This window comes from Ursus arctos, unplaced genomic scaffold, assembly GCF_023065955.2.
Source record: "Ursus arctos isolate Adak ecotype North America unplaced genomic scaffold, UrsArc2.0 scaffold_14, whole genome shotgun sequence".
Lineage (NCBI taxonomy): Eukaryota > Metazoa > Chordata > Mammalia > Carnivora > Ursidae > Ursus > Ursus arctos.
Genome location: NW_026622808.1, coordinates 45,689,346 through 45,717,214, shown reverse-complemented (window position 1 = coordinate 45,717,214; position 27,869 = coordinate 45,689,346). Strand labels below are relative to the sequence as shown.

The window sequence follows — 27,869 nt, the reverse complement described above, 5'->3', positions numbered from 1 at the left end:
TTTAAACAAAGAAATAAGAAATACATTATTTGGCTCTATCAATACAGAGTATTAAAAATAAGACAGTTTTTTTTTAAATCAGAACAAGCAAAACACTGGCCTGATTCTATCTCATTGGAGATAAAACTTAGTTGGCTTTTTTTGTTTTCATTGTTTACAGTGATTGTATGCCTATGGGAGACTCTTCCTGCTTCCTGACAGCTGATATTTCATGATAGCTTGACAGATTTCTATTTTTGCAGTTTTTAAAAGTCCAAAGGTGGGGGAAGCAGAGATAGGAGGTTATTAGGTCCTGAGGAGGAGTGTAGGTCTTCTCACTGACTCACGTCAGCGAATTGTCCTTCTGGAATGGAAAGGAATGGGAACTTTGGAATGTGGAGTGGGAGGTAGAGATTGAGTCCACGTCTAATTGGTTGGGAGGGAATCCTGATTAGTAAAGGCAGTCGAGGAAGATTTATTTTATGGAGAGGGAGTAAACAATTCTAGGTCATTCCTTTAAAAAAAGGGGGGGTGTGGTCATCATTTATTTTTCAGCAAATACTTTTTACGTGCCTGTTGTTAGCCAGGCACTGTTCTAGGTGCTAGGGATACAGCAGTGAACAAGTCAGAGCTATACATTCAAATGGAGAAGGAGAAACTATCATATGAAACAAATAAAACCAATTATACATGTAATTAAAGAACTGACACTTTTTTTCCTGGCAGCCTCATTACAATCATAAAAATAAAAATACAGATTACTCTTAGAGGTAACACACATGGTTCCTAATGATCTTTGTTCACTAAATAAAAATTATCATTCCTATCTTTCCTTTTAAATTTACAATTACACAATCATTTTCAGGGATAAACACTCCCTGGCTGGTGGCATAGAACTTTTAAAAAAACCTTCTATCAGAGAGTGTGCTTCTAATCACCCTTACATTAAAACCCAGACATGAGTTCAGTGGTCTGAGAGCCAGGATAAGCAGAGGGCCTGGCTTTCCATCTCTCCCCGCCAGGGTTCTCAGCCTCCACACAAGTGTGGGAAGTCCTGGCTGAGGTTCATTTTCCCCTGTGTTATTTAATGATTACCAATAAAAAAGATCTGGAATGTGTGGATTGCCACGCCACCATCTTTGTTTCTTGTCGTCTTATTTCCTCTAAAGTGGGATCATTTTCATGGATGGTTTTAAAGACCACAACTTCCCTTTCCAAAAATTTATAAAATGGAACATTGGCAGCCAAAAAAAAGAGTGTACAGGAAGTAGTATGGAAAGTAATCAATACAGACTGAGCCTACAACACCATTATTCTTAGCCAGATCTGCTCCCCTTTCTCCTATTAGAAAGGGGATGTGCCTTGGCCAATGCAGTCCAGTAACTTTCTTCAAAGATGGGAATGTTTTCTATTTTTGCTTTCCAATATGGAAGCTACTAGCCCCATGTGGTTAATATGGAGCACTTGAAATGTGGCTAAGTGCAACAAGGATACTGCACTTTACATTGTATTTCATTTTAATTACACCACCTGTGGCTGGTGGCTACCATATTGGACAGGGCAACCTCAGACGATCGTACATAGTTAGCAATTAATACTTAACTAGCCAAGAAATCAATAAACTGATAAAAGTAAATTGGAGAGAAAAACCCTATGTGAGCTTGTAAGGGGTCCCAAGTGAGTTCCATTCTCCTGCCTTTCTTCTGTTTTGTGCCTTTGTTTTGGAACACTTCGGCGGGTGTTCCCTGACAGCTGGGCATTAGAAAAACAGGACAGTGCAAAGAGAGGCTTATCAGAACCAGCTGTCTTGAGAGTAGTAACTCCAGGGCCTCAGTGTAAAAGCAGCTGTTAAAACAACTCTCCTCTTGTGTGTCTTAGAGTTCAAGTTCATCGTGGCAGTAAGTTCAGTTAAGGAGAAAGAGTGTTTATGTGTTCAATGGGCCGAAAGGGCAAGGCTTGATTGATGCTTTTTTAGGAGAAGACAAAAATGGGAAACACCAGGTAGTCACCTTGTAGAAGCTTGAATTCCAAGAGATCATTCCCTCTTTGAAGGAAGTTCAGGAAGGCAGCTTTTCATACTCACTGAGCCCTGTAGGTAAAGGTTGAGGAGTTTAGCTTTATGGGGCTGTGTTTGAAAGACACTTCAGAAGAATCAGGGTTGAGGTGATGGCTCCTCCATCCCTGTGATTCTCATCATTTAGCTTGGCAAAACTTAGCCTCCCCAGTGTTAAGAGAACCCTTATGGATTTATTCACATTCATGCCCCATACTGGCACCCCCTTGAAATTAAAAAGTACGCAACAACATTGGCTGCAGATTGAATGATGATGTCATCAATTCTCTTTTCCAGTGGCTAGATACTTGTTGTTGTTGTTGTATGTCCTTTTAGGGTGACATCTGAATTAAACTCTAAACCATTCTGGTGGTCCCTTTTTTAAAAGCGCTCATTAATCTGTTACATTCAGTCTCAGGTTGGCTGTACACTGATATGGGAAATAAGGAGAATAATTCTCAGTATCTCAGAAAGTGGATGAACTGATAGCTTCGGTTATCCACAAAAGAGCTGGTTTTTTGCTTCATTTAATTTTGCACAAGGTAGTTCTTTCCATGATTATTGGGAGGGCTTTGATTTTTTTTGTTTTATAACAATCACTTACATTTTGGAACATTTACTTTTTGCTAGGAATTCTACAAAGCAATTCACCCATATCTTCTAATTTAATCCTCTCCTTGATGAAGTTAGCACCATCAGAAAAGTTAACTAGTTGGGCCTAGGTCACACTGTTGAGAAGGGGCTGAGTTAGGCCTTGAACCTGGGACTTTCTGACTTTCAAGCCCCAGGTTTTACCCAAGATATAATCCCGTCATTTTACTCTTTAGTTGGTGAAGTGGTAAAATGCAACCTCTGCGAAAAGGAAATTTAAGATTTTCTGCTCTCCCGTATTATAACTAGTAGAAACATTCTGGAATTCCTGAGCCATGAACAGGTTTTGTTCAGAGCTCTAAAACGATGCATACGAGAAAATTATTTCTCTTAAAATTAAAACCAAGTAAAGAGCAAAATTTGGGTTTTTAGGAGATTTGGGAAAAAAGCATCCCATATTTATTAAACATGCATTGGGTGATATTTCTGACATTTTAATATACAAAGAGAAATGAAATAACTAATAATTTAAGTGTTTTCTTTGTTCAGTGGATCTGTAGATAATCGGGACAATAGATCAGATTGTGTTAAAGCCAGTTAGGGGTTTTGCAGATGTTTGTGGTGATAAGATTTATTGTAGAACACAGTCTGCTGCCCTACAAGTGAATAATGAAATTAAAATTTATTAAAAAGTGAGTTTACACTGAAAGCTCTCGGGTTGAAATAAAACCCATCAAATGCATAGAGATGTCTTTCTTGAGCTAAACTAAGCTCTTCTTTGGGCAACACTGAGCCTCCTCTGTTCCCATTGGTAGAACAGTCAACCACTTTGGGTTCTGTTCCTTTCTTCAGCCCTCACTGTCCCAACCACTACATTCCTCCATCCACCTGGCAGATGAAGGATAAGGCTTGGCTATGGTTTGGGAACTGTGTGAGATGGAGAGAGAGAAAATATAATGGAAAAAAAACAGGGGGCTTGCTTTCTTCTTCTTAGCTGAAACAGAGGAAGAAATACAGTTACCACATTTCAAGTGAAAAACCTATTAACCAAATCACTTATTCAATTGTCCCAAACCTTAATTTCCTTTGGGCTGAACAGGCCCACTGTTTAAGTTTGTTGTCTTCCTCAAAGTGGGCATAACATAAACAGTATTGAAATGAATGCGTAAATGAATGGGCCCAGCTACTCAGGAGCTGAAATCCTACTTGCATTGGCCTAGAACTAAGGAAGTAAAGTGCTAACCTGTCTGAGGAAAGAATTTAAAAGAAACACAGAGGACTGAACAGTGGTGGTGTGTCCGTTGTGACTTCCTGACTTGGAGACTTGTATGGTGTTTACGTAACAGATTGTCCTTGATTTGGAGAAACTGGCGTTTTGGAGATGATGGAACATTATGTCTACAAGCCGCTCGTACACACATACACCATTATTATATGGGGAGGAAGGGATGAGCAAGTGTGGTAAAATGTTGGCACTCAGGAAACCTGGATAAGGGACTTCTTTGTGATGATCTTGAAATTTTTCTGTAAGTTTGATATATTTCAAAGTTATTGTTAAAATTTCTTAAAGAAACATAAATAGATTCAGAGTGTGTATTTTACTTCAAAGGAAGTGAAGAGTAGGTCTGGATTTATTTCAGGACTTTAAAAATTCTGACATATTTTAGGAAGCTGTTTTTAATCTCAGATTCATACTATCACATAATAATAAAAGTGAGGGGGCAGCCAGGGCTCAGCAAAAACAGAATCTTTCCCAGTTTTTCATTGGCTTATTTCCCATGACTTTGTCTTCTCCTTGTCCCCATCTCCCTTCCTCCCTTAGCCCCCTCCTGCCCATGCAGCTAAAATGAAAGACCCCTGGGAATGATGTGGGGTTTTTTTGCTCCCCTTTTCCCAGGGAAACCCAGACTTTCACTGCAAGCCTTGCCAGTAAATTCCAGTAAATACTTGGCTGTATGCAGACTCACCTTTTTTTTTTTTTTTTTTAATCTACTGCTACCCAGTAAAGCCCGGATTCCTTTGAAAACTAAGAGGTTTTTTTTTTCTTTTTTTCAAAAATGTGTGTTGTTTATTTTCCTTGCATTTAATAAAAAGCGTTTAACCAACCAATTCACCTATTTCATTGCAATTTGAACTTTTTTGGTGAAATCATGATTTCCCTTTCGTCATAAAATGTGAAATATCCGGGAACCCCTTAGCGGTGGCAGGTGAGGGACATGATGTCAGGGAGGAAGTGCCGTCCAGAAGAGCATGTTTATTCATTGTGGTTGAGATCTTCATTGCTGTGTGTGGGGATTGGTTTCACATTGTACATGTCACGTTCTCTAGAGACCAGGACTTCCCAACCCTTTTAGTCTGAGACCTTCCTGGATTGATGTTCAGGCCCTTTACCACTTCTATCCACCAAAAAAAGCTCTCTGGCCCCATCTCTAACAAGTCAGTTAAAATCAATTCAGTTTTGAGAGCTTTTGGACTTTCTGAAAACCTTAGGAAAATTCAGTGTTTTTCAGTTGGGGGTGATTTTTCCCCCCAGTGGACATTAAGCAATGTCTGGGGACAAATGTCACAAATAGGGTGGGAGCGCTCCTGAATTCTAACGGATGGAAGCCAGGGATGTGGGTAAGCATCCTACAATGCACAGCATAGCCCCTAACAACAAAGAATTATCTCACCCAAAATGTTAAAATAGTGCCAAGGTTGAGAAAGCCTGAAGAGACATCTGGTGAGGAGAGAGGGAGGACTCCTAATCAAAAGTCAAAGTTGAGGTCACAGTTACAAGCCCCGTGGAATGATACTGTTTAGCTATCAGAAAACAATTCTCTCTGGAGAGTTGAATTTCCCATTAAATATCATGTGGGATTCCAGGAAGCCATCAAGGTCAGTCGAAGATTTTCAAGGCTAAGCTGAAAGTATGAAATCTCAATGTTGTCTTACCGGACTGATTTTGTAAATCCACAAGCGGTGTCACTCACCCTTTTTCTGGAGGGGGGGAGGGAGGTCGTTATAAATGTGTACAAATGTGTCCAGTGTAATCTAGAGACCTTCTGCATGGCAAGTCAGCAGGAGTCACCAACTTTGGAAAGAGAGGCATCTATGAGAATGGGCATTTCTAAGAAAACAAGGGCTACTCCAACATGTTCATACATTTGGATTGTTCTGATAGCCCTGATAGGTCATATGTATTTGTTGCTTTTAGCTTTATGTTTCAAGCAATCCATGTTTCCCTCATCCGTGATAGAATTTGTGCATATGTAATGGTCCAGCTGGAGGAATTGGTGTCAGAGTTGAATATTTAGGTTTTTATTTTGGATACTTTTTAAAGGTAGGATGAATTCCTAGTTTGCATTTTATCTGGGAAGTGGCAGACTGTGTGTTTGATTGGAGACTAAGGCAGTGGTACAGAAAGTATTTCATGGGTTGTAAAGAGGTAGAATCAGGATATCCCAGTCTCAGCGCTGTTGACATTTGAGACCAGGTAATTCTTTGCTGGGGGGCTGGTCTCTGCCTTGTAAGAAGTTTAGCAGCAACCTTAACCTCTACCCACTGGATGCCAATAATATATCCCCTTGGTTTTAATAACCAAAAATGTCTTCAAACATTGCCACCTCCGCTGAGGGGTAACATCACCTCCTCCCTGTAGTTGTATGGATTTCCTACAGCAGAACTTTTCTTTCCATATTCTAATGGGCATTAGGTGGGTAGAATCTGCAGCATTTCCTTAATGTGTTTGATACCAAATTCCCATTTTCTTTTTAAGTCAGAGAAGTCTTCAAGATTATAAAATTGTTCCTTTCTCCTTTCTGGGAAGAACTGTTATGTTGTAGAGATCGCCAGGTTTTCACCATCTATTCTGTCAATTATTTCCCACTGGTTTTTTTAATCCTTAAGAGGAAGTCATATGTAGGCAATCAGTTTCTCCAGACATGTGGCATTAAATTGGCTTTTCAGTACATGAGCTTCGGAGAAGGAAAGTTTCTGAAGCGCTAGCTCTCCACACCTTCCCTTTTCCACTTTGCAAATCTTTCCTGCTTTAGCGGGAGGCAAATGCTATATATTTGCTGACTGCGACCTGCCGCGTGCACATACGTATATACCCTCAGGATAGCAGGCTCAGCTCTGACAAGAGTGGGTCAGAGAACGTTTGAGATGATGCATCTCCTGGCCCTAGAATGAAAATCAATCTCAATACTTCTCTTTCCAAAAGGTCACTAACAATGGCCCCATAAACGCTAGCGGTGACTCCAAAGTTTTTGGACCAGAGAAACTCATCAGTAGAGGAAAAGCAAGCAAAATAACCCCAAGACACTGTCATCAACCTCAGAAGTTTTGTGGCAGGACCTAAGTGCTAATGAAATATTGGATTTGTCCCACAATGATTAAAGTTTGTTTTTTTTTTTTTTTTGATGGAAGACCACAGAAAATGTTATTAGAAGATAAGTACACTGGTGCCCAATTTAGAAGAGATGGTTCTCCGTAAGGCAAGAGAATGCCACCTTCCAGAATTAAATTTCCAGGACCTTAAATTTCCAATAGACTAACTGTGGACTAAAAACCACTTTAAAATAGAAACTGATGTTTGCCTTTTACTTAATTATAACCTGAATTATAAACCTAATTATAATTATATAATTTGGCTGGAAGTTGAGAAATAATAGCAAAGACCCCCATTTGCTGAACATTTCAGTGAGCCAGCCCTTGGCCTGATGCTTTGTATGCATTATTGCCAATCCTCATAAAATTTTTGCAAAATCGACCTTGTTATGTCCATAGTACAGGTGGAAAACTGAGCTGTCAGAGGGCAAGTAAGTTTCCCAGTGGTCAGTAATTCTTGAAGCCAGACCTGACTGACTCCCAAGCTCCATACTTTCCCACTGTCTCTCTCGGTAGGGCTTTCAGAATTTCTAGAAATACTGATTTTGATTTGTGACACATGAAAGAAACAAGCTCTTGCCCAAGTGGAAACCAGTGTAGCTCTCCTCTGCTTTTTAAAAGCTACTGAAGCTGAGTCCTTAGTAACTGAGTGTTTTCCAAGGGTTTTCAGCCAGGTCCCCAGTTTTGTTTACTTTACTTATCAGAAGTGGGAGGGAGCTGAATATTTGCATTTTTAAACAGAACAATTTTAACAATTCACTTGGTTTTGAATAGTTTTCAAGGGAACTCAGAAATTAGGCTTGGTCACCCAGAATTCCCCAACCAGTGCTCTGAAAGGACCCGGCTTCCCCCCCACGCCATCATACAGCACCCTAGTATGAAGAGAATTGGTACATTTTTAAGGAAAAGTCTGCTGGACTAAGAAAACTAGATCTTTCTCTACCCAACCCGATCCTGAATACCTGAGTAACCATTACCCTAATAGAGAGCCTTGTGGTCACTAATTTTAGAGGGGACAGGAGGGTAGCAACGATTCATTTCTGTCAATCACTCTACAGTTACAAAATCTCAGGCTTGATACTGGTTTTGCAGCCCTGGATATCCTATACTTTGAGAGCCTTTTCTTAAGCGAAACTTAAGAAAAAAAAAAAACAGGATCAAACCGAGACACTGTTCTGGAGCAGCAGTGAGAATCTTCAGTTTTTTACTTTTTGATGTTTCTAGCCAGCATAGAGAGAGAAAATACCCAACCTATGTAGACCCCATTGGTGCCCATACATTTCTTTATAGTTTATTTTCAGTCCATATGTTTATATTTTTCTATCTGGGAAAAGTATCATTTTTTTAATAATAATTGTTTATTGTATTATGTTAGTCACCATACAGTACATCCCTAGATTTTGATGTAAAGTTCCATATATCATTCTAAGGTGACATCTTTGGGGAGGAGAAACAACATTACATGACTCATGGTCTCAATGGCTTAGAGCCAATTTTCAACAATAGTCTTGCCTTTGCAGGGCAGAGTAGTATTCTGAGTTCTCTGCTTCTGCCATTTGTTGTCAATTAGTCTTATATCTTCAGATAATCTTCCTTTTAGGTCTCCCCTGTGCAGTATTTAGTTCTGTAATTATGAATTAAACATTTAACCTCAAGAGTACTTAGCCAGTTTTGGACTGAACAGACACAGGAAATAGGACAGAATGATAGTTATTTCTTTGGTCCCTACAATGAACTGAGCGTTGTGCAGGATGCTTGCTTAACCCTTAAACATTCTTGTGAGACAGGTGGCTCTAGGTTCTTTGAGATGCTGTTCATTCACTCATTCATGTATTCACTTGTGTATTCCGAATTTGAATGTTTTCTGTAAGCCAGTCACTACTCTAGCCATTGGGGATACGGCAGTGAACAGAACAGACAAAAATTCTTAGAGAAGAGGGATAAAAAAATAACATGGAAGAGGGGATGGGAACCGTACATCTAAGGAAGTCAGGTAGGTCTCCATTAAGAAGGTGACGTTTGAACAGAGATATAGGAAAGTACAAAAGCAAGCCACATTGGATATCTAGAAGAAGAGTATTCCGGGTTAAGACCCAGAGACAGGAGTATGCCAGGCACATCTTAGCAATAGCAAGGAGGCCAGCATGGCTGAATTAGAGGGGGTGGATGGTAGGATATGAAATTAGAAGTGAAACTGAGGGAAAGGAATATGGGGGTAAATCATGGGATAGGAAAGGAAGGGTTAGGCTGTTGGAAGGATTTTTGCTTTCGCTCAATGAGGTAGGAAGCTATTGTGGGGAGGAAAGTTGAGTAGGAACATGAATTTGTTTTAAAAGACTGACTCTAGCTTCTGAATTTGGAGGAAGCTATGGGAGGCACAAAGGTAGAAACAGGGAGACCATTAGGAAAACCATTGCAGTGAGTCAGATGGAAGAAGACCATGAGTGAATGGCTCAGATTTCACAGTGGAAGTGGTGAGAATTGGTGGGAATCCGATGTATTTTTAAAGAAGTACCTAAGAATTAGCTGAGAGTTTGGATATGGGGTATGAGAGAAAGAGAGGAGTTGCAATGACTCCAATTGTTGTGCACAGAATAAGCAGAAGGATGGAGTTTCCATTGACTGAAATGAAGAGGACTGGCTATAGGAAGGAGGGGCTTGTGGAAGAGGACCAGGGCTTATGCTTTGGACATGTTAAGTTTGAGATGCTTCTTCACCATCATTTCATGCCGTTGTTGAGCAGAATTGGAAAGAGACGTTTGCCACGGTTAAGCATTTTGCGTAGGATCACAAAAGAAGAGATACTACTGGTCAAACCCAGTCTGAATGATTCCAAAACCAAGTTTGTAACTACCACCCTCTTCTGCCCCAACCCTTGGGTTTCTGTTTGAGTAGATCTCAGAATAGTTCTGGAATAATTTAAATTCACACATCACCATCAACCTAATTTTTAGCCCTTTCTAATGCCAAGTGTTTCATGTTCTAGCCATTTACATTTTAGCTGCTTTTATTTCTTGTCTCATCCTTTCGTAATGGTATTTTGAACCATTTCTTTACTAAGTGGTAAGCAGAAAGGGAAGACAAGAAAAGCCTCAAGGACAAACAGTGTCTGTTGACAGCAGCTTGGTCCTATCTGAACTCCCAGTAGAGCAATGCGAAGCTGGAGGATGAGCGTCTAATTCAATAATGGTTAAGATGACCCTTTTCCCTTCTGCTGAGATCTGTTTCTCTGGATACAGACTTAAATACGTATGCACATCTCAGTTTTTAAGTAGTATTCATATCCACCCAAAAGCAAATTAATTACATAAACTACCCCCCCCCAAAAAAAAAACTGTAAATTTTTCAGTGTAAGATGTTTGACATGGTGGCATGTAAATATGTTGCTTTCACACCAAGCCAGTGGAGGAAGGTCCTGATACACAGAGAAAGCAGGACTGGGAGAGGCAATTACATGAACTTTGTCCTGGTGTCTTTTAAATGAATAAAGGCAGATAGACTAGTTCTTTGGGAAGAGGAAGAAGTTTAAGGGCTGGACGTTGGTTAGGTAGAGAACCCGCATGGATTGCTTTTCCATGGAAGCATTCCCAAAGGTGACTTAAGCTTCCCAGGTCTGTTCCTGGCCATCTGTGACACTAGCATAAGTCATGAGGGGGTGTCCCCAAACACGGTCATCTTCTGGCAGAATGACATCTCCAGGCAGCCTCTGTCATGGTCTGCCTTCAGAGTGCCAAGAAGTTCTGGTCACCTGTCCCTCAGCCATAGCTTTTCCACCAATTACTCACCTTTGCAACAGCTGGCACAAATATCTCACCCACTATACCCCTGTCTTCCAGACTGCCTTCATGAAAAATCCTGTGGCAAGCCCAGAGCGTGGGTCCTTGCACCATCGTCACCTCTTTCCTGAAAGATGCCAGTATCATTATTCTGCTGAAGTCAGGTTACAAAGAGTCAAAATAGTCAGTGTGCTTAGAAATGGGGGATCAGAGGGCACATTAGGGAATACAGGGCAGGGTGATGTACTATGCCTTGGATTCCTGGGGGGACCACAGGATGTGGACGTGATAAAATTCACCCGGTGTTGGTTTTGCAGATTGTCTTGGTTTTTGGTTTTTGTCTTGATGGGGAGAAACATCGTAATACTTAAACATTCTTGCAGAACAAAAAGAACCTCAATTTGGGTTTCACAATTTGCATAGCTAATTCCATACGCTGTTCTATTTAATGTGAATATTCATGTCCCCTCCTCTCATATGAAGTTGTTACGTTATGAGGTAGGGAGGGGGCAGCTGGAGAGCCCCGTGCCTCATCATTCTTGGGAGGAATGGGAGGTGGAGGGCACGAGCCCTTCCTACCGTGTCCTCATATTGGTGTGACCCTGCCATCCCCTGAGTGAGGCATAGGCAGGGCCACCTACGTGGCTATCATATTGACAGCAGCCTTTAAGCATGCTCCAAGCTCTGACATGTGAATCTTAGTGCCTTTTCTCCCACAGTCTTAGACCTTTGTAGTATTGCAAAGGCTGTCGGTGTTGGGGGCGACAGGGATAGAAGGGTGGCCTAATGCCCCATCCGGCTGGGATGACCGTGACTCCTGCATCTGCTTTCTTCCCTGGTGTTCCCTGCCAATCTCCTGCTTTCTCAGCTCCTTTTCATGGTAATAAGTGCCATGGTGGTCCTGGAAGTAAACAGCCATCAGGCAGACCTGTCAACATTGGCTTTACGCCCTGAAGTCACAGCCCTTGTTTCCTGCCAGAGCTCTCTCTCCTGCCCCAGTCCTTCTGGTTCCCCAGTGCCCCCCATCCGGAGCCATTCTTGTGTTGTGAGAAGCCCTCACTGCGCTCACACCCAGCAGGTCACAAAGGAGTGTGACTACTGTCATGGCACAGCTGAGCAGAGCAGGGAAGGGAGGGCCCGGCTGTTCAGTAATGGTGGTCACTGGTGTGGAGGCTGTGTTTCAGGACATTGAAGGAATAACCTCACAAGAAGCAAACGAGAAACATAAGTAGTTCTTGAGATAATACGTGTGAGCAGGAAACAGTGGAGTAGAAAAAAGACATAGCATTCAGATGTGGGGTCTTTCTTTTTCTTACTCGCCTTCCTGTCTTCTGTGGCCAGGGAGACTGTATTAATAAGGAATAGTTGAAAAGAGTGAAAAGGGTACTACAGAAGAGGAGGAATCTTCAACATTTATGTCTGCTCTGTGGATTGTTCTATGACCTTTAGAGAGGAAACCCCTTCACCGGTTCGCACAAGTGAGATTTTGCCAAAGTCCCTCCTTCACTCAGCGAATGTCTGTGTGAGAATGCTAATCTCAGGGACTCCATCAGTTAACATAGATTAAAAAAAAAAAAAATACCTTTCTATCCACATGTTGGGAGATGTTTTGAAAGACTCCACTGAATAGAAGTAGTAGCGGTGGCGACAGTGAACGTGTATTTTTACATCGTTCGTTCAGAACACCAAGAGCTCTGGCTGTATCCAGTGTCCCACTTAACTGTGGCACAAGTCTGTTAAGTGTAGACAGTGCTGTGGTCCCCGTTTTACAGAGAACAAATCTGAGCTGAGAAACATGAAGTCATTTGCCCCCGATGGCACCAAAGTAAAACGGCAGACAGCGTGTCAGCCTAGGACTGAGTCCGTAACGTGCGCCTTGAAATGCTGTGTTTTAGAGGAAGGTGAAGACAAGCAGGGACCTTTGTTTCCTGTGCTGGCACTCACGCCTGCCCACCTCTTGGAATTTGTTCCTCTCTGGCATCTGGTACAGGAGGTTGTTACACTCACTCTTGTTCATATGCGTGTCTGCCATCCGTCAGGGCCAGAGGTGGTAGAATCGATGCCTGCCTTGCTAGTCCCTGTTGATCATGCTAGTCCTTTGTGAGCATGACTGACTTGGGAAGAATCGGGATGACTGGTTAGCCGTGGTTCCTGAGCAACGCAAAGAACACCAGTACTTGGCCACAAGTCCCCAGGGGGATACTGTTCTGTGCTGGGTACAGGTACTCAGCGTCCTAACCCGGCATTTACTCCTTCCTTGCTGTGTGACCAGGAGGACGCCATGTCTCCTATTCTTTAGTGTTGAATTTATAAGGTAAATAGATGGACTGAACCATCTTGGAGATGCCTTGTAGCTCACACATTTGAGAGATTAGTCCCCGGAGAATTGGCAGGCCCAAATCGACAACCCGCAGCCTTCCATTCATGACCATGCAAAGAGCCATTCACCAGTGAGCAGAAGCTGTCATTCACCATGTGGCATCAGGCAGGCCCCATAGGGTGAAGAAACCCTGAAAAGTGGCCAGGAGAAAATTAGGGTGTGGCCTCAGCCAAAGGGAAATCCGGCCCTTTATTTATGTGATTGTATATTTGCGCTCTAAGTGTCTTAAAGATGCTGTGAAGAAAGGAAATAAAGTCAGAAAGACTAACATTGTGTAGGTACTATCTTCCGGAGCGACTGAGAAATCAGAGGCCTCTAGAATAGTCTCAAGAGACATTTCCTTGAGGTCTTTGCTTTTTGTTGTTGCCTTGGTTGAGCCGAGGTGAACAGCTTGTTTTCTTAACCAAGGCCTTTCTTCAGTATAGCTTAAGGAAGAAAGTGCTGTTTCTGGAGCCGAGGATGTGCGGTATTTGGAGACTAACTCTGTTGCTTCCTGGCTCTGGGACCCTGGGCAAGTAACATCACGTCTTTGGTTCTCCTTGTCTGGAAAAAGGAATCCTAATAGTATCTAAGTCGCAAGGTTGCTGTTGGGATTAAATGACAGAAGCCAGTGTCCTTCCGCTTAGTTTTCTATTCACCATAACGGTTCAATAGAACGTAGCTGGTGTGATTTCCAGTAGTTCTGTTCCAACTGAAAGAGGGGTCCTGGGGTGGCCTTTTTGAATCTAAATACCTTGTGCCAAATCCGTTGAGTATTCCCACTGTGGGTCAGATTCCACGTGGTTCTTTCTTTGTGACATTTAGGGAAAACATGACGTTTGGTTTCTAGCACACTTCTGTGACCGCTACGGATTTCATGTGTTCATTCCATCCTGTAATTATTTGCTGGCTGCCTCCAGTGTGGACGGCAACACAGAAACACGTGTGGGTGGCAGCTACTGTCTTTTTCCTGTGTGGCAAGCCCACGTGCTTTCGCAGACCCCACGCTGAGCCGCGTTGGTACTCTGACCCCTCAGTCCATATCCGCGTGCCGTCATTCTGGCTTGGGTGGGCGTGTGTGCGGGCTGCTTGTGCCTCCTGATCGTGTGCCGCTCCTGCACGCCCACTTCATTCATCACCGTAATTGGCAAAGGCAGTCCTGCACCTTGGCTGCAAGCCTCGCGTCCTTGCTGACAGCCTGCTTTTCAGGCGAGGCGTGACTTTATGTTTTGTTAAACAAAGCAAAATGAGAATGGAATCAGAAAGAGCTGTTGTTAGTAAAAGATTCAACCAAACATTTTTTAAATGAAGGGCGTGGGATGTGACTTTCATATTTTATGGGATCGCAAGGGCAAGGCAACTAAGGATTAGTACAGTGCCCTCTCTCAAAACTGAAATCTGCTCACTGGCCTCAGAGTGATGGTAAGCTACCCACTTGTCAAAAATCCTTCCGTCAATAGAATCTTGACTTAATTTGGTAATGGCTTGCAGCGTGTGTCCTTCCTCTTGGCCTTTCACTTCTTCCTTATTTCTAACCTGCTGGCAGGCAGTCCTGTGGTTGGAAATATGGACTAGTTGACCAGCATCCTCCATCACACATGGCACATAAACGGAGTCTCATGTGTCCTGGGTCCCTTGGAGCTGGAAATCACCTAGATATACAGAACAGGGCCAGACATTCTGCTCGGGCTGTTCTCCTGGACCATCCGTTAACCCCTATGTAGTGAGCATCTGCTATAACTGGGCAGCCCCGATCTATACCCTGGCCCCTCTGTTGCTTCCTCTAAGCCCCAGCATCACCCAGCCCCATCGAGAAGCTTCCATCTGGCCAAATTCTGTGTGCGTCCCTGACTGCCACCCTCCCCTTCTTATTCCTTCTTAGTTCCTTATGGTGTCCTTACCATGTACTCTTCCACCTTCATACGGATGTCCGGGTTCGCAGTTGCCTTGGCAACTCAGGAGTCTCATTCTCTCTAGGTCCTCAGCCCTTCTTATCCAAGCAGACGCACTGGGGTGGTTTGCTGGCTTCTTGATGTCTGAGAGACCACGGACCACCGTATTAGTGAAAGGACCGATGCAGGGCATCCTTGATGCCAGGGGCAGCACACCGGACCCCGAGGTTCACCATAACTAGAGCTACCCGTCAAGAGAGAGCCCTCGGTAGAGATTACGAGCAGGCTGCCCGTGCCTTGAGTGTCATTTCCACCAGATGAGTTGAAATGTGAGGATTTCAAACTCTTAGACCTTAGTTAGTGGAAAGTGTTAGGGCAGCAGCTGAACAAAGCTTCACATTAAACATCCCCTGTGAATGGCCTCACAGAAACAAGAGCCCCAAAGGGCAGGCATTTGGGATACTGACCTTGATGTTTCTAAGTACCAAGCAGAGATTACACCACATTGTTTGGGAGTGTCGTGCAAAGCTGGGGGAAAAGTGTTCTCTTAAGCAGACTGGGTTGTTTCTCCAAAGGAACAAACATCACAGTCCAATGGGCAGCTTTGAGGCTATTTTGGCTGCACATTTAAGAACTTAAACATTCCACCTTCCAAGAACCCTCAGATATGTAGCCAGTAAACAGCACACACTAGGTGAGGCACCGAATTTAACTATCATATCTTAGTGACACACATCGATGCAAAAGTCAGTGCCCGGAAAAAGCTGGAAATGATCAGATGGAAATTTCCCTCTGAATATAAGCACTGCAACCCGTGTTTATTTGATTATCAAAATGACAGCTTCTTTAGGAAACCATAATAGACCCACTAATGAACCTGTTAGATATGAAAATTTCCACAAGCAGCTGCTTCTCTTCATTGGTCAGTTAGAAAGCATGAAATGAAAAGTGGTTTTTATGATTAGTTACCTTGAGAATTTCCTTATCACTTTTAGATCTTAATTTTAGGCAAATAATATGGGTAGTGAGTCATGCTGAAGTATGGCGTTCTGTTTTTCCAAGTCGGTTCCATTCAAATCCCCAAATAAGAAAAAGGCCCAGAGGAATGGGTGGGATGCAGCTTCTCTAGATGTTGACCAGATGCTAAGGCATCAGATTTGGAAACTACTTCATTCGTTTTCATTTCATGGGCAATAGATGTTGGTTACACCAGTAGTGCCCCTCAGATGAATTATTATCAGTGATGATGGTGATCATTCAACTGTTTTCCTTGTGCTTTTATTGTTCTCAACAGATATCTATCTGCTTGTGTTGGAATTATGGAGCGGAGAGGTATATAGTAAGCATTGTGGTTACTCCAGTTTGGAAACACCAGTTGTCTCCAATCCTAGTACCTATCTCTGTGGTCATTGGGATGATTCAATGAGATAATGCACATACAGTCTTAGAGCAGTGCCTGGCACATGAATGAATGTGAGAATGCTGTGCCTTTTCTAATTCTGCCTCTTTAGACTGCTGCCTCCTTTTAGACGGTCCCGCCGATGCCACGACAGATTACTGAATCATTATTTCCATCAACTCTTTTTTCCCCCTTCATATTAAAGGATAACTTGTTTGTGCTACTTATAGATTGAAATGACTATCACTTTGGGTAGATTTTCCGTAAGTTCACCCATGTTCGTCTGTTGACAGATATGCCTGTTTCTTCACCCTAATGAAGCACCTGTTTGTACCCATGAATCCATAGCTTTTGAGTTCAGTCTGTTTCCTAGAAGTAAATACATCCTTGACTCCCAGTGCTGTTTTCCCATCCCTATAAATGTCATCGCTCTCCCGTTGCCCATACTGCAAACCTGGTAGTCCTTCCTGAGTCTGTTTTCTCCCCTGCACCCCACAGCTGATCCACAATTCCCACCTCAAAAAAGTATGTCTTAGGGGCGCCTGGGTGGCACAGTTGTTGGGCGTCTGCCTTCGGCTCAGGGCATGGTCCCGGCGTTCTGGGATCGAGCCCCATATCAGGCTCCTCTGCCGGAAGCCTGCTTCTTCCTCTCCCACTCCCCCTGCTTGTGTTCCCTATCTGGCTGGCTGTCTGTCAAATAAATAAATAAAAATTTTAACAACAACAACAACAAAAAAGTATGTCTCAAATCCACCAACTTCCCCCACCCTAGCACTCTGCACCCGATTTCCAATTGCCATCACCAGGGCACCTGGGTGGCTCCGCCGGTTAAGCATCAGACTCTTGTTTTTGGCTCAGGTCATGATCTCAGGGTTGTAAGATCAAGCTTTATGTCAGGTTCTCCCCTGGGCATGGAGCCTGCTTAAAATTCTCTCTCTCCCTCTCCACCTGCCCCTCCCCCCTTCTCTTTTCCTCTAAAAAAAAAAAAAAAGAAGAGGAAGAATCCCCATCACCTCTTGCCTGGACTAATGCAGTCCCTTCCTGAGCAGTTGTATCGTTTCCATTCATGCTGGATTCCCATCCGTTGTCCACTCAGTAATCAGGGTAGAATTTTTGAAGCAAACATCAGACCATATTTTGCCCTGATTTAAAACTCTATAGTGATTTTCCAAATCCAGATATATGATTATGACCTATGAGTTCTGCGTGGTCTGGCCCTGAGGGACGCCTCAGGAGGCCTCCTGCCACCACTGCAGGTTGTTTCCCCCAGAGCACTCACCTCCAGGACTAAGCGTGTGCTTATTTTTGTCAACACGTGGTTAATATTGGTCTCGCTCACTGGCCTGGAAGCTCCATGAGGGCGGGGCGCAGTCAACTTTGCTTATCACTGCGTCCCCAGCCCTTTGCATATATTTTTGAAACTTAGTAGGCACTCAAGTGTTTGTTAAATGAACAGATGAGTTCATCCCAAATTCCAATCATGCCCCTTTGTTGTCTGTCAAAGTAAAGTTTCTAAATATTAAAATTAGTCGCTAACAGTAGAGATTATTCTGTGTGCAAGTCATTAGACCATTGGTTTGTAGGAATATTTCTAAGAGCTTCATTTCATTTTTTTTTTAAAGATTTTATTTACATATTTGAGAGAGAGAGAACGAGTGGGGAATAGGGGCAGTTGGAGAGGGAGAAGCAGACTCCTGGCTGAGCAGGAAGCCCGATGTGGGGCTCAATCCCAAGACCTCAGGATCATGACCTGAGCCAAAGACGGACGCTTAACCAGTGAGCCACCCAGGTGCCCCTAGGAGCTTCATTCTAAAAACCTTCCAGAATTATGTCCCAATGCTTTATATACATGAAAACACTATAAGTTGAAAGATGGTTCTTCTTGTTTTGGCGTGAATATTTAAATTGGTCTCCGTCCTTCTACACTGGGCACTCTATTAAGATTTCCAGGGGCGCCTGAGTAGCGCAGTCGGTTAAGCATCCGACTCTTGATTTCGGCTCAGGTTGTGATCTCAGGATCATGAGATCGAGCCTCACGTCAGGCTCTGTGCTCAGTGCAGAATCTGCTTAAGACTCTCTCTCCCACCTCCCCACTCCCTCTCTCACAAATAACTCTTAAAAAAAAAAATTTCCAGAATGACAACTTCAAATCATAATATTCTCATAAGATGGAGCTCAAATGAAACCAGTAGTGTTTCCATTTCCTGAAGTAAAAAAAATCAAAGCCCAACCTATTAACATATATATTGCAAAATCACCTACTAGCTGCTATTGACATGTCTGTAATGATTAGTGTTTATTAGAGGAAGGTGTCTGGTGCATTTATGAACGATAGAACTGTGAACATGCTTGGTAAGAGCAGCTGGATGACTATTCGGCTCCGTGTTTTACGGGGCGCTGTTTATCTATGAGGCATAAAAGGGCGCTTCGGTAATGTAAGTTAACAAAATCACAGAGTTAGTGAGGGAAATAAGAAATAGAGAATAGAAGGAAATGACACTTGAAATCTGTTTTCATTGCATTTTCACATTTTGTTCTTCATTCTTAAACTCATTTCCCTCTAAAAGTCAAGAACGTTATATTGGGAAATAATGTGTCTTGAAAACCTGAGCCAGCAAACTTATGATCCAAGTGGTAATGACTTCTGTAATCGCTAATGAGGCAAATGGACGTTGAATATCTCAGTGCACTCATTGGGGCCAGCCCCTTGCCTGTTCTACAAGAAGCCGTCATATCAAATTTTTGTCCTGACTCCATGGGCACTTTGATTCCTAAACCTTTCTGAGAAACCTAATCTGAAATCAAAGTCAAGTTTCTTAGATGTGGTCAGACAAGGTCACATTTAAAACAGTTCAGTGAACTTGCAGATCAAAGTTGAAAGGTAATGCCTCCCTCCCCAAATTGGCACAGACTTACCTGCTAGCTTACCTTTCAGTTTCTGACGTGGCTTTTTCACCTCCTTCCCAACGACTGAGAAAATGAGAGTTTATCCTCTGAAAAATGGTAGAAGAGTTCCTTTAAGTCATTTAATTAGGAAATTGGACACAGTTGTATTTTGGAAATGCACCTTTATCCAAATCAGTGAATCACAGGGCATTTTGTTGAAGAAATAATCTTGATCAGAGATTGCATAAAGTGAGATGTGCTACAGGAATCCTTACGAATTCATAGTAGGACTTAAAATCAGAATTTCACGGTAATTTCTGGTTTATTGGCTTTATTTTTGGCCTAAAGTGTCAGGAGTTGCCCACACTCTTGAGTGACCCAAAATACTAAGCAGGATTGCTGCTATAATGTTACAGATGTTTCCCCTGCCCACCCACCCCCACCCCCACCCCAATGCTACCTTCTTGCCATTGGGAACCTTGAGACATTACCTAAAATGGCTCTGGAAAGCGGGGGGATGGTGACTCATGTTAGATACGATCTTAACATCTCACAACTCAGGTTTTTATCAAACTCCATGTGATTTAAAAAAAAAAAAAAAAAAACCCACAACAACAACCTTGCCATTGCTTTATATTTCAGTGTTCTGTCTCTTGTGGTCGAGGGCATAAGCAACGAAATGTTTACTGCATGGCAAAGGATGGAAGCCATTTAGAAAGTGATTACTGTAAACACCTTGCTAAGCCAAATGGGCACAGGAAGTGCAGAGGAGGAAGATGTCCCAAATGGAAGGCTGGCGCCTGGAGTCAGGTGAGCAACGCTTCTCCTTACGACTGCTTCCTTCTTACCTTCCGCCGCGTGGCCGACACCGGCGTGTTGGTCGTGTTTCTCGGCACAGTTGGGGTTTGGCAGAGGGGAGCTTGGGGACAACGGGGAAGGGAACACTCCTTATGTCAGCATGCTTCTTAGCTGGGAGACCTTGGGCCAGTGGATGCAGCCCTTGCATAACTCCTAAGGTTGGAGTCTAAGTAGTAGTGGACGTGGGTGTCAGACATCTAGCCCAGAGAAGCCCTTCAGTACTTCGCGGACGGCGTTTTTTAGTGGCCTCCGCCACGTAAACAACCACTAGCTATCCTTGACTGCAGCACGCTGGACTCCGACCACTGGGCAGGAATTGGGTCTGGGTACAGATGCTTCAAGAAAGGGCTGTCAGTATGAAGTATTCGTGAATACCTCTCTGCTCGTTTGCTTCTGTACGACAGAGGTGGGGGACAGAAGAAGTGCTCTCGCAGTTTCTAGCTGTGCGACCCTGGGTGATCTGTTTCACCTCCCCGAGCCGACGTCATATAGCTCTTCTGAGGATTTAATGCAATAATGAATCCCGAGTACTTAGTTCAGAGGTCTTAAATCTAAGAGGCTCTCAGGAGAAATATTTTGTTTGGATGAATGTGATGTGTCTCTCGGATGGGGAAGGGGGTTAAGTTCCCAAGAAACCAGTTATAGTCAGATTCCACTAATTCCGAACATTTGGTAATCTAGACAGGAGCTGGGTGAGAGAGTTTCCCTGTTGTATTCAACAAGGAACTTTAGAAGCTTCTGTTTACCTATAAACAATTGATGTGTGAACCAAAGTCTCTCACATGTAAGCCTTGACGCTGATTTCTTCACTCTACGCTTGTCCATCTTCTCAGCTTGGTTGAAGGTGCTTGCTTAAAAATATTACGGTGCAGTTTGACGTAATCATTCCTGCTACTCTTCCTCTCGTTGATCGGCCTCTGTGAGCTTTTACTGACCTTGTGGTTCTCCTGTGCAGCAGAGAGCCATACCGATGTTCCCAAAAATCGATAGAAAAGTTGGTTCCAGGTTGGTGGGCTCTAGATTTGGTTCTTTCAGAGCCCGCATTTTGATTGCCTGGAGCCTCAGAGAAGCTTTGGATGGCTGTGTTAACATGGGGAGGAGTTGGGAATTCTCCATTTCGACCTGACAAATGGAAAATTCCTCTAGAAATGTGAGTTTGTCTTAAATGCCCTGAGCTGGCATCATTGTCCCACATGCCCCCCCCCCCCCCGGCCACAGGCCACTTCATGGAAATGTAAGACACGACCTGCTTCATTCCCTAGCAGAGTAGCCTCGTCTTTCACAAGGCCTCTCTCATAATGTTCACGTGTGTTTTTGTTTCTTTTTTAATCCGACAATCAAAGCATCAGTGGCCAACCAGAGCGAGTTCCTCCTCTGGCTTCGCTAAGGGATTAGATTTCAAGGCAGTGTTTCATACTGGTCATCCTTAATGGTTTGTCTAAGTGACTGCTGTCTTCTGTAACTTCCAGCCCTTTTATTTGGGGAGCTATTCAATTCATGTATAAGCCTGCAGCTAACATTATTGAAGATACTGCACTAATTAGCTTGTCCTCTTGTAGACTTTCATGCTCTGTTGCTTTTCTTTATGTTCCTTGGCCTCTACTTATCTATTTGCATCATGCCCTGAATATTAAGTTTGGAGCATGGAAATGATGCTCATTTTATAGGCCAATTTATTCAATATAGAGACGATTAAAAGAATCTTTCGCTTTTTATTGGTAAACACAGTGTGAGTTTTAGTCTAGTAGTCTGTGATCTTGTTGGGAAGTCTAAAATTGCTTACAAAGCTGGGATGATTAGGTTTGAACCCTGGGGTTTGTTTTTTGTTTTTTGTTTTTTTTAACATAAGGTAATAGGATTATCAGAATGCCTCCCTAGAAAAGGCTGCACCTGTTCAAAATGATTGCTTAATAAAACAGTCTAGTCACCTTTGTAGAAAATGCAAGTAAACAGAGTTATGTAATGGTCTGTGGCCAGCTTTGTAATGCCATGATTTGATTTGTAGAAATGAATTATAAAGGCAGGCAAGACAAGGTGCTGCATGGGCAAAATCTGATTTATGCAATTTAGAAGTATGCCTGAAAATAATCAGATGCAGTGTTAATGGAGAAAGACGGTCTGCATGGTTAAAGATTATTGGCTTACTAATGATCCATTGGTAAACAGAAATACCCCTAAGGCAGTGATATTGAAGCAAGAGTAATGATTATCCATTTGCAACAATGTTTAGAAGATTTTATATCTATCGGGCCCTTCTGTTTTCTGCTGGAACTATATTCTAGTCATCTCCTGTTTGAGGTAGGAAGAAGAATTAGTGCCATTTCTCATCATGTCAGAATATCTGAGGATAATAGCACGTATAGAATATTGGGCTGTGTTGATCTTCATGTCTCGCCCTTGAAATTGGTGCTTTGAGATTCAAAGTAGAATCTACATTTTTTGCAAATCTTGAATTTGTCAGGGAAATTTTCCCAATAAAAGGAAAGCTTATATTGGAAAACATCCTCACTAAAATTTTAAAGCAGTTTTTTGGAAGTTCACATTCAATTTGTTTAGATGCTTTTGATCAAGAGATAAGGGGTGCCCATGAAATTTTAAGACAAAAATCGGCATCAGATTCTTGATTCAGTTTGATAAATGTGAAGGCTCTGTAGTCCCATGATACAGAACCATTCCAGAGTAAAAATTGTTTAATCCGTTCCCATAGAAAGATTTTTTAAAAAATGAAGGTCAGAAATAAAAAGAGTAAATGATCAGATTAGAATAAAAGTAACACTTCATCCTCGCTTGTCAATCATGAATTCACTCGGTCAGTTCATTTCTCCGTCCTGAGCCGCATGTCTTTCTCACCCTTGAACCCCTCTGTGCTCAGAATGGGTCTAACAACCAATGGAATGCCATGATTTAATTAAAATAGCCCTTTTTTTCTTAGTGATACGAAACATAATGCTCCGTCTTGCCGTCATTGGAGGGAAATAATTAAATTTTAAAAGCTCTTCACTGCTAATGCTAAATCGCATGATGAATCCACCAGCCATTTTTGGTTAGAACTTTTGTAATTACGGCTGGGGTGTGGTGTCTGATTCTGAAGTATTCTGCCCGTGTTTAATGCAGAAACATGGCAAATGTGTAGCTTGTGTCCTTTGAGAAATCAAGGACACCATATGCACATAGTCAGTGATGAGAAAGAGAGTCGCTTGAGTGCTTCGTGCTCTCCGTTATTTCGTTTGTACTTGAACTGTAAGCATTGATGTTGACATGTTTGAATACAGGCGTCTCACCCACACTCTTGCTGACGTAGTATAAAAGACTGCACCCAATTAGTACCATATTTTAAAACTGGAAGCCCACTTCTAAACCAAAGTAGCCATGGCATGTTGCCTAGGGCAGAATTCACTTTGACTGCTTTATGTTTTTGTGTTTGCTGGAGTTGATTATCCCTGTTCTTTGCCATCTTTGTGCAGGATCTCTCTGAAAGGTTTATTAGGAAGTAGAAAAGATACATTCTATCAAATGCTTAGGATACAGCTCAGCTCTCAACTAGGGGTGATTTTATACTCTTGGGACATTTGGCAATGTCTAGAGACAGTGTTGGTTGTCATAAGTTGGTGGAGGAGGGAGATATGACTGGCATTAAATGGGTAGAGTCCAGGGATGCTGCTGAACTTCCTATGATGGATAGAGGACAGCTCCAAGCAATAAAGGATTATTAGGTTGAGAAACCCTAGTACAGTCTGGCACATAGTAAGTGCTTAGTAAAAGGTTGCTATTATTATTGGGACTGTTATCATTTATTAAAGTTGGTTCATTTGGTTATTTTTCAAGCTAGTCCCTCCTCTAAATAACATCACCGCCATAATTTCAGAAATAATACTGGAAAAAAGTATGTAAAATACTTTCCAGTTTTCAGGTATTTATTATAATTCCCCACACATTGAAAGTTGCAGAGATTCTTTTTATCCGTGGAAATAAGTGTCGAGGTCCCCCTGTAAGTTGGGGAGTTCTGCATGTTAGCATTGCACAGTAGGGAGGACAGAGAGATGAAACATAGCTCCCAGCTCAGTAGTTCGGAACTATAAACATCTCCTTTCAAACCTGCACATTCCATGCTGGAATGAGGGCAGGGGGAAACACATTAATAGAGACTGCTCAACCTTTTTCCCCTGCACACTAACTAGAAGATGTACTGAATAGAACAAGAAGCATTAAGCACACACACGTGCACACACCACCACCCTCACCACCTCCAGGGTCATGCAGAGGTCTTTCGGATGCTGTTTTATTCATGGGCTTTCCATACAAATCTCTCAGAATTCGCCAAGCAAGCAGGGCTGGCTCTGTATGCAAATCGTTGCCTCCCTTGAGACAGCACAAGAAGAAAGTTGAACGCGGAGAACTAACTCTGAGGCAGCATATTTCATTTTGAACAAAGATGACCATGGGAGGGGGGGTGTTCAGAAAGGCAAAGCTCAGACCTTACATGCATTTAAGTCATGGCAGAACTTCCTTTCTTTTCAAGCTGGCTTTGACATTATAAAAACCAGAAGCCACCATGGCATATTCCACCACTGAACCTTCCCGTGTCTTTATTTGCCTTTTGAGAGATTGTTGAACACTGGAGGAAGTGATTTTTGGTTACTGTTGGATGCTTATGGCTCTTAATACCTTGCCTTTGTTGAACCATAAGTAATTTGCTCAATAACAATAGCATCAAAAAGAGGTTTCATTTACTCAGAGCTTGAACAGTACACACTCCCACACTCCAAAAGTCTTTAACGTTTGTTCCTTTTTCTTTAGGTTATTAAAACATTGTGAGATTTTGGATTTATATCAGCCCTATGCCATGCTCGGATTTGTTTACCTAATTATTCTTAGTCTTTCTTTGCCTTTCCATTTTGATACACTGTTCTAGGTTTGTGCAGAGACATTCATATATATATAAAACCCTTTGGCTGTTTGAATTTGGGATCAGATAGGTAGGTAGATAGATATAATCCCAAATTCAAATAGCCAAAGGGTTTTTTAGTTGTCAGTGTTTGTTGTCAATGATGATGATGTCAGAACCTTTCTGTCATTCACGCAGTGATTCCCCCCAGTTATAGTTCATTCATTTCCAGGGTAATCAATGGGAAATATTTTACGTGTAGCTCCCATGAGCATTAAATGGTCATTCTCTGTAGACAAGGCCATCACTTGTCTTCAGGAACCCTCCCATTCCACCCAGGACATAATGACTTTAAAAGTCTGGTTTCTTCTGGGTCATAAACTCATTCAATCCAATTAATACAATTAAACCCCAACAATAGTAGCTATGTTGCCTCAAAATATTTCCTTCTCTTCAGCTAGCTTTGATGTGAACGTTCGGGCTCCTGCGTGGCATAGATTCCTCTGAAATGATATGATTTCCTGAGCTGCCCTCTAAATAGTATCAACTCTTTTCTTAAAATCTGAAATGAAAATAAAATTAATATTCAGCAGATCCATTGGGTGTGCTTCTCGCTGGTAAATTCCCATTAACCTCAGAGCAAGATGAATCCTGCGGCAGGTTAATTGGACAAGAATACTTTTCTAATTGAAAAGATCGTGATTCTCTTCTTTAAGTCTTCCTCTCAGAAATATGGCTGTAATGTATGTTAAACTTGTTTTCTCAATGCCAGACAAATTAATGGAGGCCGAGCTATTGCAAAAACTTGGTAACAATTTTAAATGGCTCAAGTAATAATATGCTCTTCTTTCCAAGCAATGTTGCCTGTAGTTTCTAACTGTCAAAACCTTAATAAAGACAATAATTCTTGGCCTGCCCATAAGTGAGATTATGAAACCCAGCAATGAGGAAACCATTAAAAAATTAATTTAAAGGAAAGTGAATTGCAGACTTAATATGGTGCTTTGCAACTTGGTCAACAAAATGTTTCAGCCTGATTAACAGTATTTTTCAAGGGCTGGAAACATGACGCCCGCCCGCAGAAATGGTTTTTCCTTGTCAGCTTTTACTTCCCATATATTCATCTGAGGTTGTAAATAGGCTCTAATACTTCTGTGAATTCAGTAGTTAAAAAAAATTTTTTTCCTCTGTCTCCAGGAATAGGAGCAAGGAAAGGAAGAGAGGGAGAAAATAATTCTACTTATAAGGCCCTAAAATCTTCCGTGATTTACTCTCCTTGGGTTATACTTTTAATCTGCCCCGAAGTTCCTGTACAACAGCACTGTGTCTCCAATTTTCAAGAACTTCCAGTCCTTTGGGATAGAAATCATTTGGGGTTTTCATTTCACATGGCAGCACTATTTATTTCTAGGTTGTATTAAATGTTTCATAATGATCTTTCACAGCCTCATTCAATCTCCGAGAATTTGGGTAACTTTAGAGATTCCCTAAGACTCAAATACGTTTCTCACTCACCAGCCTTGAAAGGCAGTTAAGTTTGCAAATTTAAGACATTATCTTGGGTCCCTTTCATTGGAAATTAGAAAGCTTTGTAATAGTGGTGAAAGTCATCGGATTAGGTGCATTCCCCATGCCTGTGACCCTCTCCACCCCTGCCACACACACACACACACACACACACACACACCCTCCCCACCAAATGACTCAAAGCTCCCACTTACACGGTCTTTCTTCTTAGTGCTCTGTGTCCTGTGGCCAAGGCACACGGCGGCGAAGTGTGGGCTGTCAGATGGGAGCACACAAAATAGCCAGAGAGTCCGAGTGCAACCCGTACACCAGACCGGAGTCGGAGCGCGTCTGCCAAGCCCCGCCGTGTCCTCTCTATGCTTGGAGGGCAGAGGAATGGCAAGAAGTAAGTAGAGCCATGAAGTGGGCACCTGCCAGGCATTTCGCTCAACCCCCTTGCAATCATCACATCCATTACCCTGAAATGACTTCAAGCACGGTGACAAGGCTGGCTCTTTCCCAGAAGGTTTGCAGTCAGACGGCGAGCAATTCGCTCCGACCAGGGTGGGAGAGCTCCTCCTTTTTATGCAGTTCCTACGTCTGTGTTCTTGAATGTTCCAAGTCGGGCTGCCTCCAGAAAAGCTGTATCAGGCCTTGGGCCAAATGTATACAGCTATCTTGCACGAAAGGAGGGGGAGATAGAAAACATACTTTCGATATGTATATCCCAACTTGGTCATTCTGTATTAGTTCCAACGGCCAGACTCGAGTTAGGACCTGCTCTGTGTGTGTCTCCTTTCCTGACTTTGGCTGTCGAGTCAAAGACAGGCACGCTTGTGAAGCCCTGATTAATTAGTGAAGCATTTCCAATGTTTAAAAAAAAAATGATAGAATCTGAAAAACAGCTCAGTTGATGCAGAAATAGATAGACTTGTTTTTCTCCCTCCCCAAGTTAATGTTTAGTTAAAGAAAACTCTGCGTGTCCCTGGAGAAAAGTCTGGCTAGAGAAGGTAAGACTTTAGGAGGAGGGAATCTCTAGTTCCAGAACGGAATACATTGTAGAAAAGGGAGAAAGAGTATAAGAAAGCACAGCTGCGTCCACTGACAGTGGAATGAACTAAAAAGTACATGCTGTCAAGGGCTTGGAGATACGAATAATAAGACAGGAATTTCCCACCAGGAATGGATTTTAGAACAGGGAGAAACAGTGCCTGGCACAGCGCACAGCACTTTATATGCATCCCCTCGCGTATTCATCTTTTGAAGCACTAGGCAAAGTGGGTGTCACTATTATCATCCCATTTCGCGGTCAGG

At 42.5% G+C, this 27,869-nt stretch overlaps 1 protein-coding gene and 1 long non-coding RNA gene across 14 annotated transcripts in view; one reads left to right on the top strand and one right to left on the bottom strand.

Moving 5' to 3' along the window:
• Positions 1-27,869, top strand: part of ADAMTS9 (ADAM metallopeptidase with thrombospondin type 1 motif 9) — a 156,169-nt gene that overhangs the window by 91,156 nt on the left and 37,144 nt on the right. For 3 of the 6 annotated variants that reach the window (XM_026501180.4, XM_026501178.4, XM_057311869.1), the window contains 2 exons: positions 19,949-20,116; positions 26,788-26,961. The exons of 1 other annotated variant lie outside the window; for it this stretch is intronic. In XM_026501180.4, the coding sequence (XP_026356965.2) occupies positions 19,949-20,116; positions 26,788-26,961 (342 nt within the window). The remainder of the gene's footprint in view (positions 1-19,948; positions 20,117-26,787; positions 26,962-27,869) is intronic. 2 more of the 6 variants (XM_057311867.1, XM_026501182.4) reach the window with 2 other exon arrangements.
• On the bottom strand, positions 12-27,515 carry LOC130543625 (uncharacterized). 8 transcript variants are annotated; one of them, XR_008959105.1, is made up of 6 exons: positions 27,034-27,515; positions 26,771-26,935; positions 19,337-19,413; positions 15,031-15,165; positions 10,780-14,349; positions 12-2,068 (listed from the first exon to the last, which is right to left on the bottom strand). It is a non-coding gene; the product is annotated as an uncharacterized LOC130543625 (long non-coding RNA). The 8 variants fall into 8 exon arrangements; XR_008959108.1 differs by lacking the exon at positions 12-2,068 and adding an exon at positions 16,937-17,110 and having other exon boundaries at positions 4,695-14,349; XR_008959109.1 differs by lacking the exon at positions 12-2,068 and adding an exon at positions 16,937-17,110 and having other exon boundaries at positions 4,695-14,349; positions 19,349-19,413.